General features: G+C 36.0%; 1 protein-coding gene across 4 annotated transcripts in view; it reads right to left on the bottom strand.

Annotated features, from left to right (window-relative positions):
- Positions 1-17,956, bottom strand: part of LOC148026165 (putative serine protease EDA2) — a 61,145-nt gene that overhangs the window by 27,251 nt on the left and 15,938 nt on the right. For 3 of the 4 annotated variants that reach the window (XM_087692201.1, XM_087692202.1, XM_087692204.1), the window contains 3 exons: positions 8,159-8,344; positions 5,858-5,974; positions 4,405-4,455 (listed from right to left, as the gene is read on the bottom strand). In XM_087692201.1, coding sequence (XP_087548327.1) covers positions 4,405-4,455; positions 5,858-5,974; positions 8,159-8,344 — 354 coding nt within the window. The remainder of the gene's footprint in view (positions 1-4,404; positions 4,456-5,857; positions 5,975-8,158; positions 8,345-17,956) is intronic. The other variant, XM_087692203.1, reaches the window with a different exon arrangement.

The following is a 17,956-nucleotide window of genomic DNA, read 5'->3' as shown; positions in this document are numbered from 1 at the left end:
GTCATTGAAAACACTAATTGTTTTTGTGAGACAACAATTAATTATTGGCATCATAGACCTTCTAATGGGTTGCTTGACTATACAATCAATGTGCAGAATACCTTGTAGAGCTTGCATCCAAGTTTAGCATCTAGTTAGAGCAAGGATTTCAATCTTTGTATGTGGACAAATAGGGTACATTAGTATGTTACTTAGAATATAGCATGATTAGGCATATGATTTCAACATGGTTACCCTAAAGAGAAATCTTGATGTTACTACTCTAAATCTAGCCATCCCCATGCTAAAACTTTGGAAAATTATTATTTCACATGTATCTATTAATATGCAAAATATTTTATTTTCACCATTGTTGCCTAATTTAGGTTCATGTAGACATGAGCATGATAGTCTCAATTCATCAATATGTGGAGAAGAGAGTTAAGAGATAAGAAAGAGGAGAGAGAAGACTATAGAAGAGAGAGAAATAAGAGAGAGAAAGACTAGAAGATGAGAGAGAAAGACATGAAGAAGAGAGAGAAAAATAAGATAGCCATGGAAGCTATGCGAGGATCAATTGAAGATGAAAGAGACTAAGTTTATTAATCCATGCTGAAAGAGTAAGTCTCTTAGGCCTCTTATACCAAGCCAATGTAGCTAGTATTTTCCTTATTTTGTTTGGAAAAACAACATACTAGTATCTTGTCTTTCCACTCTTTACATTTTTATCCAAAGGTTTTTGCCCTAAAAAGCAAACAAGGGACTATTACAATGGGTCAAATTGTGGAGATGGCATAGTACTACTCTATTTCAGTATTACAAGGATATAAAGAATCTTCAAAAATCTGAAAGAATTTGATTGGAATCAAATCTTTAAGAGTAATCCTCTTATATATTGGCCACCAAATCTTCTTGAAAGTACTCCTACAAATAATAGGTAGCTTTTTATCTATTATAGACCCTATTGTACTAAATGTGGAATAGCTTTTAGTAGGCTTCTTAAATCAAGTGTTCTATACATCAAAACGAAGTAATTCCATGTGCTTTCAATCCATACGAGTTTCACTTTGGTGCGACGATCAATGAAAGGTAAAAACTATTCTAAAATAGAATGTTGTCTAGGATTATTTACACCAAAATAGGGGCCAAATTTAGGTAATCTTCAGCCAAAATAGCATATTGATGATAAGGAAACTCTTAAAAATTTATGTTGTTCTTCAAGAAGCTTCTTCAAGGGTTAGATTCCACCATCTAATAATGTACCCCAAAATTTATCAAGATCTATTAAAGCTTCTTTTCATGATATCCTATAACTTCTTTAGGAATGTACTAAATCATGCCCTCTTTGTATATGGGTGTTATCTCTTCCACATATTCTACTTGAGCCCTAATAAAATGATTGAGCTAACTCACACAGACATGATTGTGAATATCTGTGGAGAAAGGGAATTCCAGGTGATAAGCCCAATCACATGATTAATGATCCTATATGGTCTATAAAACATGTATGTCAACTTATTGCTAGATCCATCCTTGACAATAGAATACTGTTACTTGGGCACTTTCACCAACTCATGATGTCAAATTTCATGACGAGTTTCATAGTTGCAAAGGTTTTCATTGAGATTCCTATAGGCTCCATGCTCTTGTGAATCTTCTTGATGATCCCCTTGAGTATTCTCAGCTATTGAGTCCTTGATTTGTTGTTGTAGATCCTCATTTACCTTACTTTTATCCATGTTGCCTACCATGTTTAGATGTTGTTCAATTGACTTTTACTCATTAAAATGCCTATAAATTCTAAGATCAATGTCTAACATTACAAATTTTTATCTAAATCAAAGAGTGTAATTCCCTCTTTGAGATGAGCTATTTGAATTTCTCTATTGGAATAAAGGAAAAAACACCTAAAAACAAATCTCTATGACTATCTAGAACAATCCTAAAGCCTCTGGGAACCCTATTTTAGAGTAAAAACACCATCCATACCCTATTTAAAGTCTCTAAACCTTATAGGAATCCCTATTGGACATCTAGTTACTCAGTAATAACATATGGGACCTATATTCCATCTATAGGAGCTCAAAAATATCCTAAAGTACCTATATATGACATGAAAATACATTATAGCACTTGTGACTTCTTGTTTAGTGCCTATAATGACCTTTGAATCCCTTTAGGAGCTTGAAAATGCTATATTTCTTCAACAAAGCCTTCTTCTTCAATCCTCCACATGTAGATACCTATGTGAGGAATAAAATGGTGAATAGGGAGCTCTAAAGCTTTAGATCATAGAGAGGTGTGCAAAGTTCCACCTCAAGTTTGGTTGTGTACTTCTTTGGATCTATAAGTAGCAAGGGAGGGCGAGCTCCCTTTTTTTTTGCTACCTTATCCAACATCCATCTTTTTTCTTGATCGGTATTTTAATATGGTAGTAGCATTCTTATGTAAAAGACAAAATGCACTGATCTAAAAGAACATTTTAGCCTTTGATGATGTGCATGAAAATGGATGGATTCAATAGATTAGGAAGAGATATTACCTTAGTAATCAATGACTTGATAAATTGCTAACTTACCCTTTTATAAATTCTTGGGATTAATCAATAGGCTAAGTACAAAAGATCTAGGATTAAGCAAACCACACAAATTAGAATATCATGGAATCATGAATATGGAAAAGTGCTACTATGTTTGACATTGGACTCCATGATTTTCAAAATGAAGCATTCCAAATATGAAAGATAATGTGGCTTAAGAAAATGGATTATAGATATTTAAAAGGGAAATTTGAAGAAGTATCTCTTCAATGAGTACTTGGAAGCTTGAAGGTACCAAATGTAGCCAATGCTTTTATCTCTTGATTTTGTAGCTTCAATAATAGCTCCAAAGCACTCTTCCAATACTCCTCCATAAGAAATGATACATGAGTATCAAGGAAACGCCTGGAATCAATGATTGTCCCAAAGCTTAACTCGAAGAGCTATTCCAGTTGCAAGAATGCTTTAAATCTTGATAACCTTCAAGGTTGATGCAAGTATCTTGAAGTAAAGAGAGCAAGGAAGTTGTCGAAGAAGCCTTGGTTGAGGATTTGAGAGTTTGAAGACGTAGGCTATGGCTACCATGCTGTCTTTTAGGATTTGTAAGGAGAAAGATGATAGGATAAATCCAAATAGAGTTCAAAACTTATGGAAAATAGCTTGGAGTTGGTGCTTGATTTTGAAGAAGACTGGAGATAAGTGATTGCTTATTCAGATTCCCTATTAGGCCTGTGTAGATTAGCACAAAGGTACTGCAAAATGCATTGATGTAATTGTTTGCTTCTCCACTCCAAACACTTTAACAAGTGTTATGAAATTGTTGTAGATCACATAAGGAGTCCTTGGCACAAGGTTAAGGTAATAGATGATGTCTCCATGAGGGAAGAGAAGAGATCTAAGATGATTCCACCATGAAAACTTGAAAGAAAGCTTCAAAAGGAAGAGAAAAAAGTATTGGTTTGAAAAGTAGAGAAAGTTCTAACTGCAACCAAACATTTTAACCTTCATTTTCTCCAAGGTGTCCTTCAAAAGGACTAAACCTCGTGGTGGAAAACCTACCATTTTGATCTTGTATCCTATAAAACGTATCTAAATCTTGAGTGAATACCTCTAGATATGGTGTCTACTATTTGTAGAGTGACTACTGGTCATTCCCAAAGCTTGTATTTCTATTTTGTATCTCTTGTAATAAAATAGATTATTTGAAACAAAATATGTGAAAAGTGGATGTGAGAATGGATAAAAATGGATCAAAGATTAAAGCTCTAATACCACTTATCAATAAGATAATTGAGAGAGAAAAAAGAGGAGAAATAAGATTGTAGAAGAGAGAGAAACGAGAGAGTAAAAGACTAGAAGATGAAAGAAAGACAAGAAAAAGAGAGAGATAAGAAGGCAACCATTGAAGCTATGCAAGGAGAAAAAGATGAAAGAGACTTGGTTTATTACTCCATGATGAAGAAAAATAAGTCTCTTACACATTTTATACCAAGCCAATATACTGATATCTTTCTTATTTTTCCTCAAGAAAAAAAAACTAATATCTTGTCTTTCCACTCTTTACAATAATGTCAAATGCATAATCACATGAAAGCCTTGATCATTTTAACTCTTTTTTAGTTGAATTAATTGAGTTTTATACCAATTAATTCCCCTTTTTTGAAACAACTTGTAGCATGTTCTTTGTGGTCTAGACTATCATATCTAATCAAAATATCTAAACAAGGTTGTGTTTTAAAACCTAAACCAAGGTGAAGATTTAGAGCTAATCACATTATGACTATGCATTTGAAATTATCTCTATGGAAGAGTGGAGTATGTAGAACATGATTTTTTGTTTTGTTCATTCTTAAATAGTAAAAACCACCATAGAACTATTTTCTTACCTTACTTGCTGGAAAAGTGCCAAGAAAGCTAGCAAATTCACCATCATTGAGCTGCCAAAAAGTAGATTATTAGATTTAAATAATGCAACATTAAATCTCCCTTTTTTCTTGCATTTGATCTTAAATTTTAAATATTATAAACTTTTTTACCAACACAAAGACATCCTTGTAAACTATCTTTCATGTCATTTCAAATTTTGTGCAATGAAACGGTAAATAAATTCCAAATTATTTACCAAAATATCCTAAATTTTCAATGCAACTCAATAAGAGAATGAACCATATCCAACGTGGATTCTTTAGTCTAGTTTATTATTCTAGCACAAAATATCCAATAATAATAATAACAATCAAATTGAACAAAAGAATTGGAATGATTATCTGAATGAAATAGAGGTCCAATATTTATGTTGCAAAACCATCAACTCCTACTTTTGATCTTTAACCATTAGAAACTACTTCTATTAAACATGGAAAATTCAAATTATGGGTGGACACTCTAATTTGGCTCACATATTTGTGGCATATGTACAGTTATGTTAAGGCAATACACTTTTTCATTCATTTGTGAGACACATAGGCGAGAGAGAGAGAGAGAGAGAGAGAGAGAGAGAGAGAGAGAGAGAGAGAGAGAGAGAGAGAGAGAGAGAGAGAGAGAGAGAGGGAGGGAGGGAGGGAGGGAGGGAGGGAGGGAGGGAGGGAGGGAGGGAGGGAGGGAGGGAGGGAGGGAGGGAGGGAGAGAGAGAGATGTATTGCAATGAGATAAAGAGAAATGTATTGGATTGATAAGTTCCCAAATTATCATTAATCTAAAAGACACAAAGACATCCTTGTAAACTATCTTTCATGTCATTTCAAATTTTGTGCAATGAAACGGTAAATAAATTCCAAATTATTTACCAAAATATCCTAAATTTTCAATGCAACTCAATAAGAGAATGAACCATATCCAACGTGGATTCTTTAGTCTAGTTTATTATTCTAGCACAAAATATCCAATAATAATAATAACAATCAAATTGAACAAAAGAATCGGAATGATTATCTGAATGAAATAGAGGTCCAATATTTATGTTGCAAAACCATCAACTCCTACTTTTGATCTTTAACCATTAGAAACTACTTCTATTAAACATGGAAAATTCAAATTATGGGTGGACACTCTAATTTGGCTCACATATTTGTGGCATATGTACAGTTATGTTAAGGCAATACACTTTTTCATTCATTTGTGAGACACATAGGCGAGAGAGAGAGAGAGAGAGAGAGAGAGAGAGAGAGAGAGAGAGAGAGAGAGAGAGAGAGAGAGAGAGAGAGAGAGAGAGAGAGAGAGAGAGAGAGAGAGGGAGGGAGGGAGGGAGAGAGAGAGATGTATTGCAATGAGATAAAGAGAAATGTATTGGATTGATAAGTTCCCAAATTATCATTAATCTAAAAGAAAAAACAAACTAACCTCAGTGGCATTGAAAAGTGATTTGATGTAGGTTGCATTCTTGGTGAGTCCTTCTTGTAAAGTCTTTGTTATATTCATGTATGTGCTGCCACATATAGGTCCCATTGATTCTCCAAGCTAGAAAAATTTAAGAAATTTGTGTCAATTTCCCCTTGTCTAATGAAAAATATAGAGCTCAACCTATCAAAAATGCATATATTATCATGCATGTAGCAAGACCATGGTTCTTTTGGTGTATTATATAGTAGGCTTTGCCATAGAAGTAGTTGATAAAGAGTAAGCCTACTATTGTATCCATGGGAATAAGAAATGACAATATTTAAAAACCATTAATTTATGTACCAAGTCAAGAAAAAGTACTAAAAAAATCTTTATTTGTGCATATATAAGCATGCATCTTGGGTAAGTGTGTGAAATTTCTTGCATGCATGCCATCATAGGGACCCCTTCAAATGGGCATGCCCATAGAGTCTAATGCACAAAGATGTTTGTAAACATGCACATGGGGTCTTGTCTCTTTTGAGCTATATACACCAATTCATGAATATATATGTAGAAAACATAAATGACTACTACAGTATTATTTTTAAGTACACATTATTAGGCCAATCATTTGGATATCATGTAAGAAACCTTATAGGGGTCTAGGTTGCAACCACAATCTACATGGTTCAAACTATGTTCTGTGTTATGGATGAGAATTTAAGCCCTTACCTTGAGTTGTAGCTTTCTCAATTGGATCAATTAGAAATGATATGATAGATAAGGATTCTGTCATATATATTTTTTACCCTTGAGAAAATGGTATGTTCAGTTTATTTTTTGAGAGAATTCTCTAGCTTATTAAAATGGGCATGTACATTGGGATTCTAATGGATGATCTAATTATGAAATCCTTGATTTCCTTGGATCTTCCAGATATTGTAAATCTTTTCAACAAGTTACTAGGTATGTGGGTGGTGGTCCATAGGCTTACATCTTTTTCCCATCATTTGTAGTCTATAGTGGCACTTCTATGTGTTGCCATCCACAAAGAGTGCCAGAAGAGACTAGCACTCATCTAGGAGGGGGCAAACATTAATGCATTTCACTAACTAGGGAAAAGTAGCAGCTAGAAATAATAATTATGAAAAAAAATAGTTTTTGAATTTAGAAAGGTTTAAAATGTTTCCAAAGTCACCAAAAGTTACAAAAAGCATCAATGACTATAAAATATAGTATAGCTGCTAGAAATAATTATTGCTAAAATCATAAGTCAAGGCCATCAATTTGAAATAGCAAGAAGAGACCAAGGCAAGAGATGAAATATAAAAGATTAAATTTTGGGAACATTTAAGGTTGGATATATCTTTAAATTCTATTTTTATTCATATTTTAGTCCTACCACTAGTCCACAACATTTTAGAGGTAATTTTGTTACACTTGCAACATGGAAAGTATGTTTAGCATGAAATACAGTGTCAAACTAACCTTTTACAAATTGTATAAACTTTTAGGCAATACTAGAATGTCCAACAAGCTTGAGTATATTAAAATACCATGTATGGTAAAAAGAAAATCTCATGCTTGCATTTGAAAAATTTGTATCTGCAAAGGCCTATCCTACAAATGGGGCATTGCAAATGTGGGAGGTAAGGACTAAAAGGTTGAGGATGCTCATATAATAGAAAGAAAATGTATATAATGTGTAAAAATGACAAAGAGCTCATTTTTAGATATGCAAACTTGGGAGGTCCCTTCTTATCAAATCTTCTTTTCCTTCTTCCTAACTACATACACACATAAACAACACATGCACACACATGCATGCACACGCAGACGTGTGTATGCATGTGCGTGTGCGCGTGCGTGTGCGTGTGGAGGAGAGAGAGAGAGAGAGAGAGAGAGAGAGAGAGAGAGAGAGAGAGAGAGAGAGAGAGAGAGAGAGAGAGAGAGAGAGAGAGAGAGAGAGAGAGAGAGAGAGAGAGAGAGAGAGAGAGAGAGAGAGATTGCCTTGGTCACCAAAAATAGCCATATTGAATATCACATTGCAGTTTTGTCATCCAACTAGCAAGAACATTGTTTAGATCAAGGCTTGAAAGATTTTAAGGCATATAGTGTTGAAAATATATCAAGCCTTATAGTATATGGTAGGTTTTGGCTTAGTGCAATATGGAAAAAACTCATGAAGGGACTTAAGGAATCCACACACACAAACTTAATTTTACATGCATGCATATGTTTGAACAATGCCCATTAACACTATGAAATTTAAGCATAAAGTTACTAATAACAATAGAATCAATGGCTCAAATTGCCTACTTGTATATCATATGCCTCATAATTTTCAATAGCATTGACAACTCCAGAGCTCGCAATGCTTCCTCGAACAAGATGTGGAAACATAACTCTAAACCAAGCACTTAGTGCACCAGAGTATGATCCTCCTAGGACTATCCAAGGGTTGTCATATTGACTTGTGAGATTGTACCTTTGAATAATGAGATCCTGCACATGAAGTGGTAGAGTTACACCTATGTTTTGAACTTATAATGGAGATAGAAGATAATAACATTGAGTTCTTGTACCAAAAGTATCTACAATGTATGATGAAATGTGAATGTAAATTTTTGACAACTAGCTAAGCTTAATGTCACTGTCATATAAAAAGGAAGAATAGACATATATCTAACATGCAAATGCATGAAATGAATTTTTTTTGGAGAGAGATGAGATATAGACAAATCTACTTAACATAATTTGGAAAGTTTGTAGGATTCCTTTTACAAACTATAGAATTCTATGTATCCTTAATTAATAATGGACATACAAAAAGAATGATTACCTATTAGTAGTGTGATTTTTGTTTAACAAAAAAATTGATTTGATATATAAGCAAAAATGATATTGTCTTCATGTAAGTGATTAGTTACTTGCTTTCACAAAAATGATGGTCCACTTTCTATCATGATGAAATAACAACTCCATCTAGATAATTAGATCTCATTTATTACCTTATCTCATTATTTATTTTTTATTTTATTTCCTTATTCATCTCGTAGTATATGATTTAATCTCCATATTTCACTCTTGGAAATATTAAATCTAAATTATGGAGATTACATGATTTATTAGAGTCAAATAATGTTTGCACATGTTAGTGTTTAGGGAACAACAATTCTTACTTGAAAACATGATAAGATCCTTATGCTTCTACTTTATAGGTGTTTCTCACAGTATTCACTCAAACTAAAAATTTTCTTCTAATATTTCAAGTTTAATTGTGATTAATTTATTGTTTTCTTTGACATCAAAAGCCTTATTTTTCATGAGCAATAGCATAAGTGCTAGAGCTTTTGGCTTCCACATATATCATCATTGCTTCTTAAAAGGAAACTAGCAAATAATTGCTTAGCATAATCAAAAGTATATTTAGAAAAATCTCATTGATCCCTTTAATCTTTATTTTCTTACTAGCATCGTTGTTCATGATATTCTCAAGCATTATGAGAAGTGAATTATGATGTAAGAGGAAATAGTTTAGTTGAGATTTCAAATCTTCTAATGATGGAATACACAAAGCACATGAAAATTTTGATAAAAAATCTTTTATATAGACTCCAATTTTATATTCTATAATTCATGGGAAAGGTCCCCTCTAATGATGAGCTCTCAAGATGATCAAAACTATAATAGGCTTGATATATTCCACACTATTAGAAGTTTGTTAGAAAAAAAATGTTATCATATTCAGTGGGCCCCTACGCTAAAAGAGCTAGATTCTCTCTTGCTTAGTTGTCTACAAATAGAATTTTATTTTATTTTTAGCATGGTCAACTAGCTTCTTGTTGAATAAGATGGTTCTCTTTGCATGCCATGTTTATGTGTCTATCTTTTCCAAATCTACATACACTATTCAAATATGATGTCCATAAATTGCATATAGTGTGAGAAAGGTGCTTTCTCTAGCATCCAAGTTTAGTAATCGTAGGGTTAACAATATTCTTTAGTAGAAAAGCTACTTTTCTGGCAATTTGGACCCTCTACAAAGCATTTAGTTTCTTCAAATGAGAAAGATTAAGAAGAAAGGGTTCTAGTAATATGTGATCAACACAATATAATAGTTGGAAAAAAGATAGAAAGAGTCAAAAAAAGCTAGAAAGTGTATATTTTCATATCCGCCTTTGAGACCATGTCTACAAAAAATAAAACATGTTTAGTGCTGCTAATTCAAAACCATCTCAAAAAAAATTTAAATTAGGCTATGAATTTCATAAAAAATACTTTGATATATGTATGAAATGCATTCTCATTAAGAGAATTACAACTAAATAAAAACCATCAACTTTTTCAAGAGCTCCAAATAGCATTGTCAAGTGCTATTTTAACCGATTTTCATGCAAGTTTAAATATACAATGTTTGTAAAAAATTGATTTCCACTTGAAGCTTGTTCCAAGCCCTCTATTCTACTATCCAAGAACATGGATAGAGTCCGATCCAATTTTGGTATTATATGGAAATATTATTTTGAAGATACTCAAATAGGGCATGAACCACTTAAGTGGCACGTAGCCACTTTTGTCGCAAATTACAAGACTAGTGTTAAGAGGCATGCATGGAGTTTAATGGGATTGTAGGGTGGAATCTTCTCAATTTTGAGAGCTTCATAATGTTGATCACATTCAAGAATTTCTAAAAATGGAATCCATTAAATATGTTACTAAAAATAATATTTTTACTAGTGTCAAAAGTGTGAATAAAGCTTCCAAGGCTATGAGGAGTTGTTGGAATGATTATACATTGTATCTCTCATAAGTAGTAATTGCTAAAATAGTAAGAGCTAAAGCTAGAAATATCAAGAAGAGATTAAGGTGGAGTATAAATTAATAATACAAAAATTTCTAGAGACATTTAAGGCCTCAGTGTCCCACAAATTTTTATCTTTATTCATTTTCTATTCGTGAGACTTGTTCACTATATCACTTCAATTCTAAAACACTTGCAATGTATGGGGAATAGTTATTGTAAATGTGAGAGCCAATCTTACCCCCATGAAAACTATAATATCCCTTGGAGTCATGTATATGTAGGTCTAGCCATCATGAGAAAAGTTCATGCCATTAATGTAAGAGCTACATGCATGTAAAAGAGAGATATTTGGACTTAAAATTGGATAAACATACCCACCCTAGAAATCCTATGTACATAATATGTAAAATGACTAGAATATCTCATTCTTGTGTATGATTTTTCTTGAGCTCAAGCATGAGAGAAAATCTTCAAAGAATAAGAGTCTATCCAAAGCCCACAATCAATGAAAACTCAACACTTCTAGTCTCATTGTTGTTGGGACCAAGGATGGACTCTTTTCTTGCATGGGAGCTTATGGTCACGATTTTATAGGGGTAGGAGGCTATGTTTACATGAAATGAGTTTTTTTTTTTTGCCTAATTCAAGAAAGAATAGCTAATCCAAAACATGCATAGCTAGATAAATATATTTGCTATGGTAAGAATAAAGATATGTTTAAAATGAAAATTCTAAAGCTTAAAGGCTTTCACATAAACCTTAGTTATTTTAATAATAAAATATAATGGGATCATGGTTGGGAGAAGGCTGCCAACTATTGGATCACACAAGTGATGCGGCTTGCGCTTTTTGCATCAACAATAGCAAAGGGTGAAGAGGCTCCATGGAGGACACATGCACATCTGCCATCACGGTCGTTTCTTTTGTATTCTTGTCCTTCTCTCTCTTTAAATGCTTTATTAAGCCTTAGATAATTATGATGTTTGTGTGTGTATAGATAGTGGTGAGCACGATCTAATGTAGAGATGTAAGACAAAGGAAGTGTGCATAAAGGGTCATTTGTAATTGTCTCTTTACAACTACTAGGTGTGTTGCATCTCGATTCTCACAGTGCTTTGTGTCCCTACTTTCCTGGTTCTTTGCATCCAAGTTCAAAGGACCAGTGTTAATAATAGTTAGAGGACTTCATGTACTAATGCATGTTTCATGTAGTAATAAGGTTCGTGGGTGGTTGAGTCACAAAGAATCCAACCATTGTCACACATTTTCATGTAATCTATAAAGCCCTAGTAAAACATCAAGTAGGTTGGAATTTTTGTGTTTAATTGTTTGCATGACCATTTATCTATTTTGGATTTATAGTGCTTGAAAGCTTGATAGTCTTGGTCGAGATTGGTACTTTCCTGGACAGATTTGAGTTGGAATTTGATTGTATTTGCTTAACATCCTAAATCAACTATTTTTTTCTTGTCAATATCTTTGCACACCATAGGGATTATGGGTTCATGAGCATTTCATATTACACTTGTCGAGTGCACTGCACTTGGGTGTCATTTCCTAAAGTTTTTCAATTACCTCCATGCCATGTGTTGGGTTGGTGCACTGATCTTTGCATTATTGTTGACCACTAGCATGGCATGATACCAGCTACAGCTATATGCAGTAAATTTTAGATGCACATGCATTTGAAAGAGCACCTTCATTGTGCACGCACTGCTCTTTGCATGCACGAGAGTTACAATGTTTATCACTAAATTAGAAACCTTGGGACGAGTGGGAAAGGTGGTTGGGTGAGATTGGGGGTCATGAAAAGGACCCCTTAAGTTGTGAGATGGGTTGTTTACTTAGTCAACATCATGAGGACTACTATTTTTTGAAGTTACTATGAGACATGGGAGGATGAGTGGAGTACAACAATTATTCTTTTTGCTGAGTGTTGAGAGGTGAGGTTAAGAATCATAATTTAACCAAGAAACCGTGTTTGTATCTTGCATGATGCACAAGCATTTGTAGGTACGCTAGCAATTATTCCTTCACTGCATTCATTTCTTTTCACGTATTGCATTGATTGTGTGATTGCATGGCATGGATTTTGGATTTGCACTTCTTTTCAAATCATGCGTGATTAAGCTTGGAGTTCATGTTCAAATGCATTTTTTTTTGCTAGGACACATTGCATGGTATCAAGGCAAGTATATATGAAAAATAGTTTCCTATCAGAAGAACGAGACTTGGAACTTATTATTCTTGTTAAGCCGATGCTCGATGCTAATGGATCGTGACTCTTGCAAAAGGGCCACATATATAATAATGCTCCATGGATAGCCAAAGATGAGGATATCTCCAATATTTTTGCAAATTGAGGGGATAGCCAGCTCTTACTACTTGATATTCTTAAAGTTACAAGCAAATGCAAAGCACAAAGGGTTCATCTAGTGTATGACAAGCGACTACACTCTCAAACATCTCTTCTTCAAAATCAAATTTAGGTCATGTCAAAGGTCGTGCCTTGGACATTTCTATTGCGAGGAGATGAAGTGTGTTGTCTTTTTGGTTTTTACCAGCTTCACCCTAAAGTAGCATTGGGGGAGCTTGATATTCTACATTCAAGCGAGGGTATACATCACCGCTAGGATATGGGGTATCATATTATTGCGATTGCAGCTGCATAAGATCAGACTGCACTTGTGCTAAGTATAACAAAGAAGAAACTGATAGGCGGAACTCAAGAAACATTGCGTACATCAGCTTTCCTAAGCACTCGTGTTAAGGTTAAGAAATCCTCTATCAGTGGTGGCTTCTGTGTTTCACGATGACATCTTTGGTGATGGTGGAACGATGTCGAGAGTGGGTACTTCTCTTCGTGACTCTGTATATGCTAATTTGAACACATGGATTGATGAAGGAACTGTTCCTTTTCAAGGGCATAAGTCTGGACTTGTTCTTGTGGTTGCCATTGCTGAAAGCACAGATCATCAGCAGACTTTGACGGCCTCTCTACGTAGATGATTTACTCATGAGATAACCATGCAGCCTCCAGATGAGCAGTTAGCTGCTCAGAAAGGTGGCTGTGTAGGCTCAACCTATCTATACAAGAGATGGATGCCATATGCATTTAAAGCAGTAGCGCTATCCTTGAGGTGGTAGTCATCTAACATATGTTTGTTGGAGCGAGATAACTGAGGTGGATGCCATGCTGGAGAAGGACAGAGAGTTAGTGCTGTGTATCTAGGGTTAGCCCACGTGATAGCAGGATGGCGGTGTAGCATGCCACACTGCTGATTAGAAAGCCAATCGAGTGGAGATGATGCCATCTCAAAGAGGATGACGCAAGTATGGGGAAGGTGCTGTTTTTTGGGGTTTGGCTATGTAACTTGTGAAGGGGCTGGAGTGTTGATTATTAGGGAGGTTGTTTATCACATTTAAGGAAGCTAGCTAGCCTAATTAGTGGTCATGCTTTCGAGACATGGAGCATGATATAAGACTATAGGGGCACATGATTAGGATGAAAAAGGTCGCAAGTAAGTAGAAATGTTTGGTCAGTTTTAGACTACTACCTTGTGAATAATAGTACAAACAACTTTGCAATAACTATGGCAAGGAGCAAATTTGGATATCTTTGTCTATTTACATGTTTCAACTAGGGTGTAATTAACACAACCTATGATGGCATCAGTTGGCTGTAAGCCACAAGAAATGCTGATGTTAATACAGAAGTATACTAGAAAAGTTGAAGACTATAGAGCCAGTGAGTGACAGGGTGCAATTGCAACTTGTGCTAGAAAAATCCCATCTCATGCATCTCATCCTTCTTCTCACAGTATCCTACATAGCTAGCACTGCCACACCTAATTAATCTAATCATTAAATTACATTATTAAGGTTGTTTTTTTTAAAGAGAAAGGAAAAAGAGAGAAAAGAAATAATTATTTTCATTAGAAATACAAAAGCATTAAGTTTTTGTTGTGTTTGAGGGAAGGAGGATATTCGAAAGAATAGATAGTTGTGGATGCTAATTAAATCCAAAAAATGTAAAATAACTCAACCAAAAGTGAAACTTCTTGGTCATGTGGCTTCTAAAAATAAAGCAGAGCCAGATCTTGAAAAGGTTAAACATTTGGTCACTTTAATGTCACCTACAAATACTAAGGAGCTTATGACTTTCATTTATAAGGTAAGATATATGTCAAGATTCATACCTTTGGCTTCTCAGTTGCTCTACCCAATGCAAATGGTAGCTAAGCAGGATCCTTTATAATGGACAATAGAAGTTGAGGAAGTGTCTCAACATGTCAAGGAAATAGTAGGTCATGATTAATCTATCCAAGCACCTGATTGGGAAAGGGAATTCTTTGTGAATCCTTCACTAGGAGAAGATGTTATTGTAGCAATTCTTATGTAACAATGAAGGAATTCTCAATATATGAGGCCCATCTATTTTGCAAGTTGAGTAAAGTTGCAAGTAGAAAGAACTTATATCAAAATTGAACTAGCAATGATCAATGTGATCTTTTCTTGCAAAAAGTTTAGGAGGTATCTCTTGCTTAGACCCTTTACAATTTTGACTAGCTATGCATTGTTGCCATACCTAGTAAATAACTCAAATCTTTGGAGGAGAGTTATAAAATGGATTGTTGAGCTTGAAGAATTTCAATATAAATTCCAAGTTGAGGATTCAACTTGAGCAACAATGGCAGACCTTTTTGTAACAAGCGGGATACACATCGACTAGGGTTTAGACACCCAGTCACACTAACCGGGGTATATAAGGTGTAAGAGCCCCAGATTAGGGCAACCAGTTATTATCAAGATCATACTCTTCACCTTCATCTCCAGCTTCCATGGCTTCCTCCTTCCTTCTCACCTCTTTTCTCTCTTTCTCTCTCTTCTTCTAGTCTTCTTCCTTCTTTTTCTTGCTCTCTTTCTCTCTCCTCAGCTCTTCTTCTCTCTCCTCTCAACTTCTTTCATTACAAGTGGTATCAGAGCTTTAGTCTTTGGTCCTTTTCTCCTTTCCCCTTTCTTCATTTTCAAATCCCAAAAACCCTAGTTACTCAGCTTACAGGTACAGGTACAGCAAGAAGGACTGCAGCTAACTTCAGCTTTTTGGGGCAAGCAGGAGCTATTGCTAGAAACTCGGACATATATGGAGGTAAAAAGATTAAAATAGCAGGCCGTCACTTCTTTTCATGCAAATTTTAAGGGTTCCAGGCCAACTTTAGAGTCCCAGGAGTTGGAAGAGGGCAAAACCTCAGTTACCTTTTGCTCCAGCCCCTTTCTCTCTCCTCCCAGGCAAGCTACCATATCCACATAGCAAAGAAGAACTCTTCTTTTCCGCTGAAGAATCCATGGGAGTGCCCATCTGAAGTTCCAGGAGCCTTGCCCACTTGCCCTTGACCAAGGACAGCACCCTTGTGGAGGGGCACAGCCAGGAAGAGAGCCCAAGGAAGAACGCGCAAATTGCGGCACATTTTGCACTACTGTTCCCTGCTCTACCTGCCCTCCCCCAGCTCAAATCTCCTCCATCTTGGCCTTCCATAGGGCATTGACAGCTCCCTCCCTACCCTCTTGACCAAGCTTGGGCCTTCTTGTCCAAGATTTGAAACCCCCTCCTCCAGCAAGGCTTAGTTTGCTTGTGTACCCTGCCATGAACACCCATTGAAGCTCCACCCCAGCCCCAGTTCAGCCCACAACATCTAGAAGCTCAGCCTTCATGCAACCCTTCAACCCCTTTTGCTTTTCCTTAACCGGATTGAAGACATGGAGCTCAGCATGCAAAGATTTCATGGGCAGCCATGAAAGCTTCACTTGAAGCTTCCCATCTTTGAAGCTCAAGCTCGAGACATGCAAGGGAACCTCCTTCATCAGTAGGAGCATTCAAATGCTGAATTATTCTTTCATGGATGCCCCAACCAACCAAACTTGATCGATGGAGCACTCAAGCACCATGCTGATGTATGCTTCAACGGTCTTCCCAAGCATTAAAGAGGTATGCCAATTTGATCTTAATCTCTCAATTTAGCCACTTGATGAGTTTAATTCCTTGTTGGAGAGATTCAATATTGCATAGGTTTAATAATTCAATCCTCTCCATGCGCATGCATCATACCCTTCCTGAAATTTATTGTAATGGCTAACATTAACCCTCATTTTGTCATGTGATCTTAGATGAGCCCAAAATGAATAATAGCCATTGTAAATTGGGTAAAGTAGCAGTCAATGAGTCACTGGACTGCCAAGGTAACCCCCACCCCCCCCACCTTTGTCATTCCTTGCATCTCATGAAAAGCCCCAATGTCTCCTTTCAAATGCATCTCATGTTGATTGCTTAATAAAAATGTCTACCATGTATACTCTGGCTGAGGAAAAAGGTTGATGCCAGGCGAGGTGGTAAGACAAAAGAGAGGTGACCCTCCCTTACCACTTAAGACCCTAAAGGGGTGCACAACTCGAGCCCGGGGGGAACTTTGCCCACCTCCCGGTGATCCGGAGCCCGGTACTTGTATGCAAGTTCAGGTACTTTCCATGAGCTCCACTTCCCCCCCTAACCAATGATCCCTCTTGGACACCCCACAATGCTAATGGCACCCATGTATGACACTTGAAGTGCATGCAATCAATAGAGATGTATGGCAGTGAATGTTCTTATAGATGAATGGAAGAGTCGATGGGTATGCAATAAGGCTTGGGATTATGATCAGTATGCTCAGTATTCTATTGATGTGGCTGATCAAACCCCTTGAACCATGCTCTATCCATGTAAGACGTTGGCAATAAGGGACAGGCAATGTTTCTGGTTACAGTCCTACAGGACAGTCAAAAAGATCCTATTGCAAAATTTTCTATTTTGAATCTAGGAGTGAACCCTATATCTCACCTCAAAGAGGTCTTTGTCCCCTCCGGTTTGAATCAAAAACCTCCCTAATCAAAGCTACGGTTTCCAAGTTATGCCCATTTTGGTGCATTAGGGTCACTATGGACAGGGTGCAAACCGCTCTAGGACAGGCACAGTAAACCCATTACAGAAAATTTTGATCAATTTTTTTCACAAAGCTTAATAGCTCATCTCAAAGAGTAACTTATCCCCTCCTACTTGAGCCAAAAAACTCATCAATCAGAGTTTCCTGCAAAGAGTTATACCCATTCTACTGACAGCAGGTCTTGCGGACTGCATCCAAGGCAAAAGCAAGGGCCAAGAGGACCTCCAGAGGGAGATTAGAGACTCCTAAACCTCCATGAATGAGGAACCAAGCTCGGCACATGATTACCATGGTGACATACAAGAGGAAATTCCTGAAATGGACCCGTACACC

Source organism: Lygodium microphyllum, chromosome 14 (genome assembly GCF_053477565.2).
Source record: "Lygodium microphyllum isolate KBCC chromosome 14, Lygodium_microphyllum_v1.1.10, whole genome shotgun sequence".
Taxonomy (NCBI): Eukaryota; Viridiplantae; Streptophyta; class Polypodiopsida; order Schizaeales; family Lygodiaceae; genus Lygodium; species Lygodium microphyllum.
Note: the sequence above shows the minus strand (reverse complement) of the source record. Positions and strands in the feature narration are given on the sequence as shown.